This window comes from Ovis aries, chromosome 22 (genome assembly GCF_016772045.2).
Source record: "Ovis aries strain OAR_USU_Benz2616 breed Rambouillet chromosome 22, ARS-UI_Ramb_v3.0, whole genome shotgun sequence".
NCBI classification, from domain to species: Eukaryota; Metazoa; Chordata; class Mammalia; order Artiodactyla; family Bovidae; genus Ovis; species Ovis aries.
Genome location: NC_056075.1, coordinates 23215085 through 23232013, shown reverse-complemented (window position 1 = coordinate 23232013; position 16929 = coordinate 23215085). Strand labels below are relative to the sequence as shown.

Here is a 16929-nt window from a genome sequence, read left to right as displayed (position 1 = left end):
GGATTATTATCTTGCCATTAAACATAAGGAAACCGAGGGTTTGAGGAGCTTAGGTAAGGAATCCAAGATTACACATAGGCGGCAGAGCCGAGATGTGTACTTGGTCTATCGTGTACATACACCCCACCATCCTGCCCCAGAAAGAGCAGTAGCTTATTTTGCTCAGCAGGACTTTGGTGCAGGTTAGAAGTTCTGTCAGACAAAAAAGACTCGAAATCCATCACTAAGCCTGTTCTAAATAATAGAATATTATAAATTAACAAATGGATTAATAATTATGAGAGCATGAATGGGGGAAAGGTAAAAATAAATAAGAGAAAGATGCCACTATCTGTTATCACTCTCTATCCACCTTCTTCATAGGGAGGTTGTGAGAGGTGACTGGAGATAACTTGTGATAAAATGCTTTTAAAAATGCTACACCAGTATTTCAGTTACTAGAGTAATTTTAAAATAAGAATCTAAGATATTTTAGAAAATATTCATTTTAGAATATGTTGGACTACTGGCTCAAATACTTCACACTAACGAAGATGGCTACAATCAAAACAGAAAATAACAACTGTTGGCAAGGATGCAGAGAAATGGGAACTCTTGCACACTGCTGGTAGGATTGTAAAATGGCGTAGCCACTGAAGGACACAGTTTGGTGACTTCAAAAAGTTAAATGGAGAATTACCATATGACCCAACAATTCCACTCCTAGATACAGACCCAAAAGGATTCATAACAGCCACTCACCCAAGTGCATGAGGCACATAAACATGCGTAGTCACAGCAACATTACAATAGCCACAAAGTGGAAGCAACCTAAACGTCTCTCAAGTGATGAGTGGACTAGAAAGAAAAAACTGTGGTATAGCCGTATAAGGAACTATTACTCAGCTATGAAAAGGAATCAAATACTGCTATTTGAATAAACCCTGAAAACATTACATTAAGTAAAAGAAGCCAGACAGAGAAGGTCACAAAGTATTGTATGATTCCACTTATACGAAATATCCAGAAAAAGCAAATCCAGAGACAAGAAAACAGATTAGTTACCGCCAGGGATGGGGGAGGGGAGGACTGGGGATTAGTGCTTAATGGGAATAGGATTTATTTGGGGGATGATGAAAGCTTTCTGGCACTAGACAGTGGTAATGGTTGCACAACATTATAAACAGACTAAAAGCGACTAAATTGTACAGATTAAAATGGTTTTAAAAAATGGTTAAAATAGTGAATTTTATGTTATGCAAATTTTACCTCAAGTTTTAAAAAGCACTAAAAGAAAACAAGTAAATTTATAATGTTCACACAGTGCAGATCTTTCTAATGGTAACACCAGAGCCAGATACCATAAAGGAAATGACTGCATAAAAACTGAAAACATCTATTCAGGAGAAAAAGCAAGTAAAAAGGGGAATTCCCCTGTGGTTAAGACTCTGCGCTTCCACTGCAAGGGGCATGGGTTCAATCCCTGCCCAGGGAACGAAGGTCCAACGTTCCATGTGGCACAACAACAAAAAAAAGCAAATGAAAAGATAAATGAGAAAAAATTTGCAACATAATAATAAACAAAGTCTTAGATTACATAGGAAGTTCACAATAGATGAAATGTAAATGGTCAATAAACATAACCAAAAAGTTCGTAAATGTACGTAAACAAACAAATTCTATTCTGCTTATAGATTACACAAAGATTTTTTCTTAAAGTTGTTGTTCAGTCACTCAGTCATGTCTGACTCCTTGTGACCTCATGAACTGTAGCATGGCAGGCTTCCCTGTCCTTCACTATCTCCTGGAGTTTGCTTAAACTCATGTCCATTGAGTCGATGATGCCATCCAACCATCATCTTTTTTAAAAAGAAGTAATAACCATATTAGTAAGAATACAGGGGAAAGGTATTCTCATACATTGCAGGTAGGCATGTAGGCTGGTACCATCTTTCTGACTATTCATATAAAAAGGTCTGTTGTTGCTGTTTTGTCACTAAGCTGTGTCCAATTCCTTGCGACCTCATGGACTGTAGCCCTCCAGGCTCCTCTGTCGGTGGGATTCCCCAGGCAAGAATACTGGAGTGGGTTGCCATTTCCTTCTCCAGGGGATCTTCCTGACCCAGGGATAGAACCCACGTCTCTTACATCTCCTGCATGGGCAGTGGATTCTTTACCGCTGAGCCACCACAGAAGGCCACATTAAAAGGTGTATGTATATACGTATACTTTGCAGAATTTTCCCCAAGGTAGCTCTTAATCTTTTTTGTATCTGTACCTCTTTGGAAACCTGATGAAAGTAACAGACTCTTTCCCAAGAAAATACACATACACTTTTAAGGGGTTCATGGATGCTTTAAAGTCCACTGATGGAAGTACCAAGTCAGCACTAGAAAAATGAAGTTATGAAGTTAGATCATTTTATAGGTACAAAAATCCTAGAAATACGTTATGATGGTGACCTAAAAGAATAATGATTTGTTTCTTTAGCAGTCTGTGGTGATCATAACAATTTTTTAAATGGTTCTCTGTTTGAGGTTAGGGAATTAAAAGCCAAGCTAACCTTTACTTCTAAAGCAGTATAGGCTCCACATGTTGGCAACTTCTCTCCATCTGGCCCGATCAGAAAACCTTGGGCAAATCGTGAATTCTTCAAGATAGCCACTGTTTCTTCATCTACTTCAACAGCTTCATCTTTCTGAAGGGAAGCATGAAAGACGTTCTTAGAGATGCCACTTTCATCTGAATAGAAGAAAAACACCCTGAAGGGTTCTTCTATCTACTACTATCGAGTAGTATCTCAAGATAAAAGACTATACCTTTTGACATAGTATTTTCTCATGTTCAGACCCTGCTGCTAGTAGCTTCACGCTTATTTCTCCATGGAACTGACCAGTGTCATTATCAGTTTTCCTTTGGTGGCAACATAAAAAAAAAGACACTCATCGCTCCAGTGTCTAGTTTCTGCTCAGAAGCAAATGTAGAAAACCATTGCTCTCCAAGTTTCACCTTATTTGTTGCTAAAATGAGGTCTTTGGACTAATGGCTTTTATGGTGTATTTCCTTGAGTTCCAATGTGCCTGGGAGGTGCATAAAGGGTCCATGCCTTGGGAACCAGGAGTTAACACAGGAGATTCTGAGCTGTCCAATTTCTGCTCCTGTCCAATAAATTCTGCTTGTATCCCTTCAGATACTGGGGTTACATAAGGCAAGGACCTACACATAGTTAAATATTGGTCTTTTAAATAAAACTGTGGGCTTCCCTGATAACTCAGTTGGTAAAGAATCTGCCTGCTTTTGCTGAAAAAAAAAATTCTGGGGGCAGGTAGAGGGTAGGCAGATTGGCTGATGGGGGTCAAAAGATACAAACTCACAGTTATAAAATAAATAACTCATGAGGCTGTAATGTATAGCATAGTGACTGTAGTTAATGATACTGTTTTATATATCTGAGAGTAGCTGAGAAAGATCCCAAAATTTCTCATCATAAGAAAAAAAAATGTATAATTACGTATGGTAACGGCCATTAACTATATACTTACTGGATGATCATTCTGCAATATATACAAATATTAAATCACTATGTTTTATACCTAAAGTTAATATAGTGTTATGTGCCAACTATGTCTCAATAAAAAATAATTCTGCCATTAGAAATGTGTTTTTTTGAAAGCCACTAGACCAGAGTGATGATTTTACTGATTCTGCAACTCTACTGAGCAGGCAAGTGGCAGTATATCAGTGAAAAAGCATTAATGGCTCTGTAGCACCAGGAGTATTTAAGAAATCTGAAAATGCTATCTAGACCAAAACATCAGAGTAGGGAAACAGTTAAGTTCTTCCACATTTGAAACAAATAATGACTGTATCTTCTATTTACTGAGTTCCCAGTACCAATGTTTTACTACATTATTGCTAATCTTTATAGAAAATCTGCCACATAGTAATATTATTATCCCTACTTTAACAGCGGAGCAAACAGTTTCTCAAACAATTTTGGAGGCATATTCAAGTTTATTCAAGTAATAAATAAATAACATAGCTAGAATTTGAAACCAGCTATCTAGTTCCAAAGCCTGTACTTACCTGTTTTGAGAAAACAAAGCCTACTCTAAAAATATTAAAAATATCAGTGTCATCATTAAACACTAACAAGTCCTTAATCCTGAAGTATAATTAAACAACTGAAATATTGTTGCTCAGTACTCTCACAGTTTCTCATCTTTATAATGCCATTACTCTGATGTATGAATGACGTTTCTCACAAACCTGGGCCTCCTACATCGCAGGCAGATTCTTACATCTGAGTCACCAGGGAAGCCCACAAGTATGCATGTGTGTTTGTGTGTATATAGACAGACACACAGACACATGCACATATACCAAGACCAGAAAAGTGAGAAGCAATGCAAGATTAAGAAAAGGTTTGTGGAGCAAAAGAAGAGGAAGAATGCTGGAAGTCATGGAAATCTTTAGTTACCTTAAATGTGAAATTTGCATCAAATATTAGTTCTTTTTCGTGTCCTGTGATTCCTCCATTGTAAATAACTTGGCATTTTTGGGTTGGTCCTGTCTTAGGGAGTTTGAAGAGACGAAATGTTGCAGAAACAAAACGGCAGTCGCCTAAAAACAGAATACACTCATGGTTTGTCTCCAGCACTGCAGTGGTTACTAGTCTGCTCAATAGATGAAGACTTAAATATTACAAAGATGGTATCTGCTTTCATGCTGTCAATCACCTTTCTGGGCAAATGACTCTATTTACTGAATAACTTCAAAGGGCTTTATTAAACACCAAACTTTGGGAAGCTGCCATTAAAGGGGAGATAAGATGGAGATTTCCAGATGACACAGTGTCCTTCAGTGAGACTCACTGAGGAGATACTTGCTAATCACCAAATCTGAACCATTCAGGGTGGAGTTACAACAGTGCCTGCTACTGTTTCTTACCAATCATGTTTTCTAGCTCCTTGTTTTGAACTGTAATGAAATTGGCAGTGACCAAACGTGGAGGGCAGAACCCAATTTTTTTGGCAAGGATAGAAAGGTCCTTCCAGTACAAAGCACCACCCAGGCACTCACCTAAAAAAAGAAAAATCACAGATCAACCAATACAACTAGATATTAGAAAGTTATTCTTCTGGTATAATTGATTAGGCTATGGTATTACTTAGAACACAGATCCTAGAAAAATAGAAGGACCTGAGAGTCCTCCAAGGTCTAGAAAATCAAGGTCAAGGCTGGATATGCTAGCTAATGGTTCTATCAATCATAATATTCATGCATATATTAGGTCACATTCTGAAAAGCACTATGTTATGTGAGTAAAAAAATACAAGAAAAATTACAAAACTGCCTCTTAGTTCCAGATTAACCTTATAACAATCTGCTACTAGAACAGTAATTACTATTAATGTTCATAAGGCATTTCTAGTTTTCAAGTTCATTACATCAACAAATTAGAAACAACCTAAATCATTACCAAGAAAGAAATGGCCAAATAAAATATGGTTCAGCTGTAAAATTGTATGATATACCTTTAAATATTTTTTAAAATTTTAGGCTTAGGAAATAGGCTAAACAAAATTGGAATACTAAAGTCTATATGCAATATATTCCCAATATTTTTATACTCACCCACAGGGAAAAAAGCAAACCTAAAAGTGTATATACTAAACTATTAAAGAGTTACATGTTTAGTAGTAATTTTTTCTTTTTGTATTTTCCAACTTTTTTTTTTTTTGGCCACGCCACTCAGCTTTTGGGATCTCAGTTCCCTGATAGGGGATCAACCCTGCACCCACTGCATTGACAGCACAGAGTCTTAACCACTGGATTTCCAGGGAAGTCCCAACAATATCTATTTCTTACTGTATAATAAGAAAAAAGTGAACATAATTTATTTTAAAAGAACTTTTGATTTCATAGCCAGACTGACCAAACACATGCCATTTATCTCCTCAATGTCCAGAAACTCCATGAAAATAACACTCAAGGGATCAACAAGAGAATAATGATGAAAATACAGGGAATTAAGGACATACCATCTCTGGAGCAACTGGCGTCATTTCCACACTAGAGCTTTTAAAAGAATTTTTCACACACATTATCCCATTCAATCTTCATGGCAGCCCTATGAGGCAGACTGAATTACTACCTACATTTAATAGTTAGGAAGTCATGAGTCAAAGAGAGTAATTAAATTGCCCAAGGTCTTATCAGAGTTGAGTGTCAGAGGAGGAAAAGAACCTAAGCCTGCTACCTAATGCCATGCGTTCCCACATCACAAAGCCTCACCCTGGACATCAGCAGGATGGAATGCTGTACTTGAACGAGTATCTGCCTCAAAACAAAACAAAACACAAATACCTACCCCATAAAACTTTGTGTGTCCTGATTTCTTCTGGCAATTCAAGGCTAGCATAGACGTCACTGAAATATAGCTCCCCACCATGCTGAAACAGCAGAATTAATCCAAACAAGGTTAAAGATTACATTAGTCCCTGATAGCAAAGAAAGGCATGAGGGGACAAAATCAAGTTTTACAAAAACAACAGAAGTTCCTGAGTTGACCCTTTTTGAACAAATAACTACTTGCTTCCTCTCTAGTTACAGTCAATAGCCAACTGCCAAGAATTTTTTTCAGTGCCTCAGTCAGTTCAGTAGCTCAGTCCTGTCAGACTCTCTGCGACCCCATGAATCGCAGCACACCAGGCCTCCCTGTCCATCACCAACTCCCGGAGTTCACCCAAACTCATGTCCACTGAGTCAGTGATGCCATCCAACCATTTCATCCTCTGTCGTCCCCTTCTCCTCCTGCCCCCAATCCCTCCCAGCATCAGGGTCTTTTCCAATGAGTCAACTCTTCACATGAGGTGGCCAAAGTACTGGAGTTTCAGCTTTAGCATCAGTCCTTCCAAGGAACACCCAGGACTGATCTCCTTTCGGATGGACTGGTTGGACCTCCTCGCAGTCTATGGGATTCTCAAGAGTCTTCTCCAACACCACAGTTCAAAACCATCAATTCTTTGGCACTCAGCCTTCTTCACAGTCCAACTCTCACATCCATACATGACCACAGGAAAAACCATAGCCTTGACTAAATGGACCTTTGTTGGCAAATGTCTCTGCTTTTCAATATGCTATCTAGGTTGGTCATAACTTTTCTTCCAAGGAGTAAGTATCTTTTAATTTCATGGCTGCAATCACAATCTGCAGTGACTTTGGAGCCCCAAAAAATAAAGTCTGACACTGTTTCCACTGTTTCCCATCTATTTCCCATGAAGTGATGGGACCAGATGCCATGATCTTTGTTTTCTGAATGTTGAGCAAGCCAACTTTTTCACTCTCTTCTTTCACTTTCATCGAGGCCTTTTAGTTCCTCTTACTTTCTGCCATAAGGGTGGTATCATCTGCATATCTGAGGTTATTGATATTTCTCCCAGCAATCTTGATTCCAGCTTGTGCTTCTTCCAGCCCAGCGTTTCTCATGATGTACTCTGAATAGAAGTTAAATAAGCAGGGGGACAATATACAGCCTTGACGTACTCCTTTTCCTATTTGGAACCAGTGTGTTGTTCCATGTCCAGTTCTAACTGTTGCTTCCTGACCTGTATATAGGTTTCTCAAGGGGCAAGTCAGGTGATCTGGTATTCCCATCTCTTGAAGAATTTTCCAGTTTATTGTGATCTACACAGTCAAAGGCTTTGGCATAGTCAATAAAGCAGAAATAGATGTTTTTCTGGAACTCTCTTGTTTTTTCCATGATCCAGCAGATGCTGGCAATTTGATCTCTGGTTCCTCTGCCTTTTCTAAAACCAGCTTGAACATCTGGAAGTTCACAGTTCATATGTTGCTGAAGCCTGGCTTGGAGAATTTTGAGCATTACTTTACTAGCGTGTGAGATGAGTGCAATTGTGTAGTAGTTTGAGCATTCTTTGGCATTGCCTTTCTTTGGGACTGGTCAGCCAATAGCTAATAAAATAACTTTACAAACTTAATCAATCTGAAGCAAAGCAGACCAGGCTTTCACAGAACAGAAGTAAACAGTACTCATTAAGTCTCCTTCCTTAAAAATTATATAACTTTTGCAACACTGTTATTTATTTTTGTAATAACACATTATCTTTTTAAACGTCCTTAAAATTTCAGGCATATGAGTTGTCAGGAATTTTAAGATTTTATTTAGCTAATTTCAAGAGAATGGAGGTCTAGATTCTACAGTAATGTCTCTACCTTCTACAAGTACACCCTGGTGAAACTAATGAACTGGTCTATATAATGGCATACTAATTAAGACACTGTTAAATCATTTCTGCATAGTGTCCAACTCTTTTCAACCCCATGGACTGTAGCCTGCCAGACTCCTCCGTCTATGGAATTCTCCAGGCAAGAATACTGAATTGGGTATCCATTCCCTTTTCCAGGGGATCTTCCCAACCCAGAGATCGTTTAAACCTGGGTCTCCTGAATTGCAAACAAAAGCCCTTGATCTCTGCAACAGTAATATAAACCAAGAATCTCAGAATCTTCTATCATGAAGAGATACATCTCATGATACATACAGAGGGTGTGGAGGGCCTGCAAGTTTCCCTTTAAGAGAGTAGTTAGTGTAAAAGATTCACCTTCTGTAACTTCCCAAAGAGAATGGAATACTGATGGGTACAAAATAAGGAGCACTGAGAAACACTGTCCATGCTAGGAGAGCACATTCAAAATAACTGTAGGAGTCAGTCCAAAGGGTCCCGCAGCTCTGCAGATGCTATTCTAGGCTCCTCTACAGCAGCAAGCAGGAGGAAAAACAGTCAAAAAAGCAAATTTTAACATATTCAATCACAATCGTGACTCTCAGATTTATCACCTTTTGCAACCTGAGACGGAAACAAATTCATATCTCAGGTATTCTAGTCACCCCCTCTTTCTGCCACTCTTTCTAATTTAATGGATAAATTAAGAGTTGGAGCTCTCAGCTCAAGGGGACAAGGACAGGACAGATTCCACATGTTCTCACTGATGTTCAAAGACAGCCTGTCTCCCTCTTCTCACCTTTAACACTCGATATACCTCCTGCAGCACTTGCCGTTTATCAGGTACAAGGTTAATGACACAATTGGAGCTAAAAAAGAACAGAGAGAATGTCAAGCACACCTTCAGACCACTAAGACACCCTCGAATCCTTTTAGTCCCTAAAGGTGGTTCCCACCATTTTCTCAAAGCTATACCATTTTTCCCACCTTCCTCCTCTTTCCCACACTCAACTTTGTCCCAAGATAAGGGAGATAGAGTGTTTAGAATCTCAATAAACTGTTAGCAAGTTTGAGTGTGCAGAAAATATTCTGAGGCATGATGGTGGCCATTCAGCAAAATGATCTGGGACCAGACGCCTACTGCACAAGGCATTTCTTACACCACGTGTAAATAGGTTGAGTTCCACAGAGGCAGCTTTATTAAGGCTGTCACTTGGGCATGATTTGACAACTCGGAGGGAAAACAGAAGCACAGAATGTTATCATTTGCAATGAAAATCATACTAAAAATAACAGATCAATGTATATTATACAAGCAGACTCAGGAGTCTTGCTGGTCTTTTGGGCGCATTCATAAACCACAGTTCAGCTTAAAATATGTTCTCTCTTAGGCTAGTATGTTAGGTGGCTGGTGGACTACAAGTGCTTCAGGCTAGCTCCATCCTTTTGTTAAGCCAGCCTAAGTTTACTTTAAGCCCCTAAATGAGAATCCATTCAACAAAAAGTGGTGATGTTTGTGTGTTCAATCATAAATGGGCTATATTCACAACAGTAAGGATGCAGACCTACATAACAATATCATAACTCTCATTCTTGATTCCAGCCTCTTCCAACTTTTCTATGTAGCCATGAATAAAAGTCACATTGGGTGCCTGGAACCCATATTTTTCCATGTGATATTCAATGTACTTGTTAGCTACTTCCACCTACAGGAAGGAAAAAAATAGATTTGATAATCAACATTTTTGAATGCACTAATATTCTCCTAAAATTTCCTATTACTAATGGAATATACTCCCCCCAGACTATTTTAGGTAAGTAAACAAGGTTCATCTGGGCAAGGAGAATTTACTACAACATAGGACAATTCAATGAAGCATAAACCCCCTGTTTGATACATGGGTTTTATTTGAATAAACTCTTCATTCAAGAAAATCCTTCAGGATAAATGATAGAAAGAAGGAAAAGATCAAACTCCATCCAGACATCATGAGACTCATATATCAGATCAAACCTCTGACTCCCTTCTCCCAGAGAGGCCCCTAAACCTCAAAGTTCTCAGCTTCTGAGTCGGGAAGCAATAATGGCAGAAATGAGCATTGCATTTAGCATCTTTCTTAAATTATCCTTGACACGTAACAAGGAAACAACTTCATCTCTAAAAGACTGCTTTTCAGAATTTGTTCCTCCTTATCCCTGAAACTGCCTCACCTGACCTTCTGTCATGTCTATTCCAGTGACATGTCCCTTCTCACCAACCAGCTGACTAAGAGCATAGCAATCTCTGCCACTGCCACTACCCAGGTCCAAAATCCAGCAGTTTTCCAGACACTCAGGGATGACCAGACCACAGCCATAATACCTGGAAAATAGAAAATATATGCAAGTGTCTATTATTTTCCATCTAGAAACTAGAAGACATGGAACCACTAAATCTTATAAATCCTTCCTCCTTCCCTCCCTCCTTTCCTTCCATCACTCATTCAATTTCTCTTTTGGTGTTTAGTCTTCCCCAATATACTGGAAGCTCCATGAAGGCTGACTATCACTGCTTTGTTACCACTGAACTGATGGGCACTGTTCCAGGTAGTAACAAATAAACCAAGTAAAATATTTGTTAGGCACTAACTGAACATCTAATGCAGGTCCAGGACAAACTCATTACTGAAGAAGAAAGGTAAGACAAGTGTATTTAATGAGGGAGGTAAAACACAAACACAGAAAACATTTTCTATGATTTACTGAAAAACAGTGTGGTCTGGGGAAGCAGTGCTCAAGGACTGAAAACAGCTTCACAAAGTAGGTAGGACATCAGGGAGGTGTTGGACAGGCGGGATTCAGAAAGCATTCCAGAGTGATAACAGCATGCCGCACAGGCAGAAATCATCTTGGCTGCATTGATGGTAAGAGGAAAGGAAAGGTCAGCCTAGAGTAGTCCAAGGCATCAGAGGGAGCCAAGACTGGTTAGGAAGGTAGGGCCAAACTGAACAGGTTGGAATGTCAGGTCAAAGGAGTGTGAATGTATCCTGTGAGTAAAGGGTTCTGCACTGGGGGGGTCGGGGGGCAGGGGGCAGTGTTTGGAGCTGGGAGGTGAGGGGGTGTCACTGGATGTTCTTCAACAGAGCAGTAAGATAATCAGTGGGTGCTTTACCAATTTTATGACACACAAGGCAAGCCCCATGGACTGGAGGAGGCGGGTTAACTCTAGTGACCTGGCATCACTGTCTTCTGAGAAAGCTGCTGTCTGGGGTCTTCATGGAGGCAGCACAGAGCACTTTACCTCAAGGATACTTCCTCGTGTACATTCTGCAGGGCTTCCCGGATATGCTGGGGGACCGGCCTGGCTGCAGTGACACAGGCATTGGTCTGGAGGTCTGCTGATTTCTTCAGCACCTGCCCATAGTAGGTCTGACCCAGGGGCCAAAGGTGGGGTGAGGGGTGGGGAAAGAAGAGCTGGTGTCCATTGGGGTAAGGCCCCCTGCACCCCAACAACCCCACTCCAACCCACTGAGGCCTGGCCGGCCTTTGCTCCCTGTAAAGCTCCAAGCCCGGAAGTGGCCCTGCCCCCACCCCAGGAATCCTGGCGGGCCAGGCCGGGCTTCCAAAGGCCTAAAGTCCCCACTCAGCCGATGCTCCACCGCAACCACTGGCACCTGCACGTCCTTCCGGATCTCAGCGTCGCGCGGGGTCGCCACTGCCGGAAGGGAGAAAAGGCAGCTGAAAAGCCAGGGCGCTGAGCCCAGCGTGGAGGTGGGGGAGCCCCGGGGCAGAGGGGTGGCCTAGAGCCGGAGCTCCCTGGTGGTGGCGACAGTGGGAGGTGGAGGGAGCAGAGTTTCGGGCACAGGGCCTGCTCTAGGGGCGGGCGGAGAGGAGAAGGACCACACTCACTATCTCCACCTTCTCCGGACTCCAGGACTTGAGTACCCGCAGACCTCTCTCAAAGCCCAGCGCTCCCGAGGCCCCACCCCCAGACAAGCAGGCCTGATCCCCCGCCCCCGCCCCCGCCCCCGCCCCCGCCCCGCCCCCGCCCCCGCCCCCGCCCCCGCCCCCGCCCCCGCCCCCGCCCCCGCCCCCGCGGCAGGCACCCACCTGTGTGGTAGGAGGGACCACGTGTCCCCATGAGCTGCTCTGGCCCTCCTGGGCCTAATGTCAGCTTGGCTTTCGGTCTTTCCAACCAGGAAAAGGCTATTACTGTTAATTAGTATCTTCCTTTATTGATCGACTGTAATTTTCATTTTATAACGCTCATATTAACATCCATACATACATTGATTTTTGCCTCTTTAGGGAATGAAATCACCTTTTCTCAATCTAGTTTTTAAAGTCAAGTGTATTGAGATATAATTTACATTCAGTAAAATTCACCTTTTTTAATAAAGTTCACAGTTTTGTGACTTCTAACAAGGTACACATCACTATAATCGAGACTCTCTCACCCAAAAGTTTCTTCGTTCCTCTTTGTATAGTAAATCTCTCCACCTCCAGCTTCTAAACCACCATCCATCTGTTCTCCCAACTTTCCCAGAATGTCACAGCGATAGACTCATACATTATGTAGTTGTTCACAGTCTACACTGAATGGTATGTAGGGAAGCAACTTTGCTAGGTTCATTTTTAACCTCTAGTATTTTTTGGTCAATTCACTTGTTGTCTAGGTATTGTCATCTCATCTTGCAGAAATTTTTTTTTAATTTAGTTTTTCCTCCACTAATACATTTTATTTTGTGGTAACAACAAGAATTCCTATTCATTAGGATAGTAAGGAGATATGGGGTTTCAATTAAAAGGATATCTGAACAGAAAATTTACCAAATTTTACTTACTTTTCAATCCCATCTGATAATAACAATTTTCCCAGATGTCAGTTAGTTTTTAAATATTAAGAGGAAGTTGTATTTTTGTATTTTTAACAAACTAAACCCATGGAAATGATCCTTGTTGGAATATTCTTATAGGCCAGAATATTTCTAACTATTAAGTATGTAAAAATAAGTTTTTTTTTAAATTAAATTTTTATAGATACCTGGTTTTTGGCAATCATTTAATGGTGAAAACACTCCTGAATATTGGACTGCAAGTCCTTGGACTGCAAGGAGATCAAACCAGTCAATCCTAAAGGAAATCAACCCTGAATATTCACTGGAAGGACTGATGCTGAAGCTGAAACTCCAATCCTTTGGCCACCTGATGCAAAGAGCTGACTCATTTGAAAAGACCCTGATACTGGGAAAGATTGAAGGCAGGAGGAGAAGGGGACGACAGAGGATGAGATGGTTGGATGGCATCACTGACTCGATGGACATGAGTTTGAGCAAGCTCCGGGAGTTGGTGATGGACAGGGAAGCCTGGGGTGCTGCAGTCTATGGCTTCACAGAGTCAGATACGACTGAGAGACTAAACTGAACTGAACTCTCCATTTAAAATGAGTTCGTTTAGAAAAGTAGTCACTTTCTCACTCATTGTTAAAATGGTAACTTTATCTTGAAAGGACAGATGAGTAGGAGGTTAAGGAAAGAAATTTATCATTTTCTACTTGTTCACTTGTGCTTGTTTTATTATATTATCTTCAATTTGCGGTTATTCACAAGAACCATTTGATAAGGCTTAAATCCACTTAACCACACACAGATATGCTACAATTAAACAAACCACCATCAACTTACACTGCGTTATTCCCAGTTTTCCCTCAAGTATCTAGTGTGCAGGGCTGGTTTTGGACCAGATGGCTTGTGAACATCACTCATCCTGATTGGTCAGGGCCTCAGTCACAGGTTTTTTTTTGTTTTTAGTATCACTCCTTGGAGGAGGAAATGGCAGCCCACTCCGGTATTCTTACCTAGAGAATGCCGTGGACAGAGGAGCCTGGCAGGCTACAGTCCATGGGGCCGTAAGAGTCGGACATGACTTAGTGACTACACCACCACCACCACTGCCGCCATCACTCCTGCTGAATGGTACACGTGCTTTCAAATCAAGCCATATTGAAAATATTAGCAAAGGCTGATTTTCTTTTTTAATACTTATTTATTTATTTGGCCAAGCTGGATCCCAGTTGCAGCATGTGGCTCCTTCTTGTGCTGTGCAGGACCCTTTCAGTTGCTACATGTGGGATCCAGCTCCCTGACCAGGGATCGAACCCAGGCTCCCGACACTGGGAGCACAGAGCCCTAGCCACTGGACCACCAGGAAAGTCCCTAATCTTCTCTTTTAAAAATAAAACATAAACATACACAGATATTTTCACGTTTTCTTTCTTTACCTCCAAGGATGGCCTTGTGTAGAACTCCACACATCTAACCTTGTAGGTTATTGGTCTGACAATTCCAGCATGGTCCAGAAAGGCAGATTTTGGTTCAATACACAGAGCCATCTTTCCAGTAGAGCTTCCAAAATGGCCAGCACCCCCAAGTAAAAGATTCTCCAAACATTAGGAGCAGTTAAACAGAAGCTATTAATAGAAATACCAACTGGCTGTTTACCTACCAGAGATGAAGCAGCAGGGGTAAATGGGTTACGATTCAGTTTCAAAAATCTTTCCTTTGTATGATGCTAAATACTAGAAAAGATAGGAAGCATCCTTGTTTCTGGGGCTTCCCAGGTGGTGCAGTGGTAAAGAATCCACCTGCCAGTGCAGGAGATACAAGAAACATGGGTTCAATCCCCAGATCGAGAAGATCCCCTGGAGGAGGAAACAGCAACCCACTCCAGTATTCTTGCTGGAAAATTCCATGGACAAAGGAGTCTGAGGGGCTACAGTCAATGGAGCCACAAAGAGCCACTATTGAGCACACACACATACCCTTGTCTCAATTTAAAAGAAAAGTAACAGATATTAGCAAGCTAGACTAGCAGTCAAGACTACCAAGCTCAGAGACTTTGGATAAGTCACTTCATCTCCCTGCCTATGTGTTTTCATCTGTTAAACATGGGGCCAGAATTTAATCACTTGTGAGGCCCCATACAGCTATAATATTCTGGAGTCCTATGATACTTTCCTCTAAAACATACTTTTAGAGAGTTTTTTTAATTAGAAGTTGAATTTTTTCTAACCCCCTTTTGGTGCTTATTACAGTGATGTATAATTTTTATTGTTTCCTAGTAATCTAATGTATTTTGCAGCTGTTATATCAACTTTGTAATTCTGGAATTATTTTGGCAACTCTTCTAAATATTTCTCTATTTGATTTTTCAGAGATTTTATTAGGATTTTTGCATCTATATTCATAAATAAGTATCTCCTAAATACCTGTTATCTCAATTTATTTTTTTTATGAAAATTACATTTACTTCAGCAAAGGAACTGGGTATCTTGCTATCATTTTCTATACTTTGGGAGCATACGGAAATGATTTGTTCTTTGATACTCTGGAAAAGTCTCAGGATAGCCATTACAAACAGATGTCATTTTAACTGGTTATTTTTGACAAGTTATGGATTATTTCTCATAACCAGATGGGACATACTCTTTTTTAAATGTCGGTTTTATAATACTATGTCTTTCTAATGAACCAGACATGTTGATACTAATAATTAAATTTTCAGCATCAAACTGATTTGTTGTTGTTCAGTCACTAAGTTGTGTCTGACTCTTTGCAACCCCATGGACTGCAATGCACCAGGCTTCCCTGTCCTTCACTTTCTCCCAGAGTTTGCTCAAACTCATGTCCATTGAGTTGGTGAGGCTATCCAACCATCTCATCCTCTTTGTCCCTTTTCCTCCTGCCCTCAATCATTTCCAGCATCAGGGTTTTTTCCAATGAATCAGCTTTTTGCATCAGGTGGCCAAAGTACTGGAGCTTCAGCTGAGGGTTGATTTCCTTTAGGATTGACTGGTTAGATCTCCTTGCATTCCAAGGGCGTCTCAAGAGTCTTCTCCAGCACTGCAATTAGAAAGCATCAATTCTTTGGTGTTCAGCCTTCTTTATGGTCCAACTCTCACATCCACACATGACTACTGGAAAACCCATACCTTAGTCTATACAGAATCAAACTGATAATTCTTTTCAAATCTAACTGACTTATATATCTCCTGTTCAATTACAAATTTACTAATTTATACTTTTATGATTGAGCTGACATTTAACCAGTTTAATCTTTAAGAACTAATTAATGGTTTCATATATTTTTCTAACTTTTGTAACACATGCTTGGTTTTCTTATTCTACTTTGATTTCTTTTGCTCTCTTTCTAAATTCTAACCACAAACCCCTTGGGTTGGGGAGGGGGGGAAACATTTATTTCTACTTTATCCCTAATATAGAGGCCTTCCCTGTCCTTCACTTTCTCCCGGAATTTGTTCAAACTCATGTCCATTGAGTCGGTATGACTTTAAAATATGACTTTTTTTCTTTTATAGTACTGCTGGGGTGTCACCACATAAATTCACTTGCATAAAATTTGAATTTTCATTATTTTGAAATTATCCTCCAACATATCCTCTATAACCCAGATGTTATTTTAAAGAAATATCTTTTGTCTCCATATGGTTGATCACCATTTAATTCTACATAATCTGCCTATTTCTATAAGAAACAAGCTATTAAATTATGTATATATTTCTGCCTATTCTCATATTTGCCTACTTTTCTTTCATGTATTTTGGCATTATGTTCTTTGTTGGAGAAGACTCTTGAGAGTGCCTTGGACTGCAAGGAGATCAAACCAGTCAATCCTAAAGGAAATCAATCCTGAATATTCACTAGAA

The 16929-nt window shown here is 40.3% G+C and overlaps 1 protein-coding gene and 1 long non-coding RNA gene across 7 annotated transcripts in view; one reads left to right on the top strand and one right to left on the bottom strand.

Annotated features, from left to right (window-relative positions):
• The window catches only part of AS3MT (arsenite methyltransferase), a 28114-nt gene extending 15926 nt beyond the window's left edge, over positions 1-12188 (bottom strand). For 5 of the 6 annotated variants that reach the window (XR_009598131.1, XM_027960513.3, XM_027960512.2 and 2 more), the window contains exons 1-10: positions 12114-12188; positions 11879-11919; positions 11506-11633; positions 10437-10587; positions 9795-9931; positions 9025-9094; positions 6353-6434; positions 4930-5061; positions 4460-4602; positions 2543-2677 (exon numbers count right to left, since the gene is read on the bottom strand). Coding sequence is in view for 5 of the 6 variants with exons in the window: in XM_027960513.3 (XP_027816314.1) it covers positions 2543-2677; positions 4460-4602; positions 4930-5061; positions 6353-6434; positions 9025-9094; positions 9795-9931; positions 10437-10587; positions 11506-11633; positions 11879-11919; position 12114 (1020 nt within the window). In the remaining variant the exon portion in view is untranslated. The remainder of the gene's footprint in view (positions 1-2542; positions 2678-4459; positions 4603-4929; positions 5062-6352; positions 6435-9024; positions 9095-9794; positions 9932-10436; positions 10588-11505; positions 11634-11878; positions 11920-12113) is intronic. The other variant, XM_060405168.1, reaches the window with a different exon arrangement.
• Positions 11799-15778, top strand: LOC121817600 (uncharacterized). The gene is made up of 2 exons (XR_006057601.2): positions 11799-11975; positions 13245-15778. It is a non-coding gene; the product is annotated as an uncharacterized LOC121817600 (long non-coding RNA).
• Positions 15779-16929: the final 1151 nt, after the last annotated feature.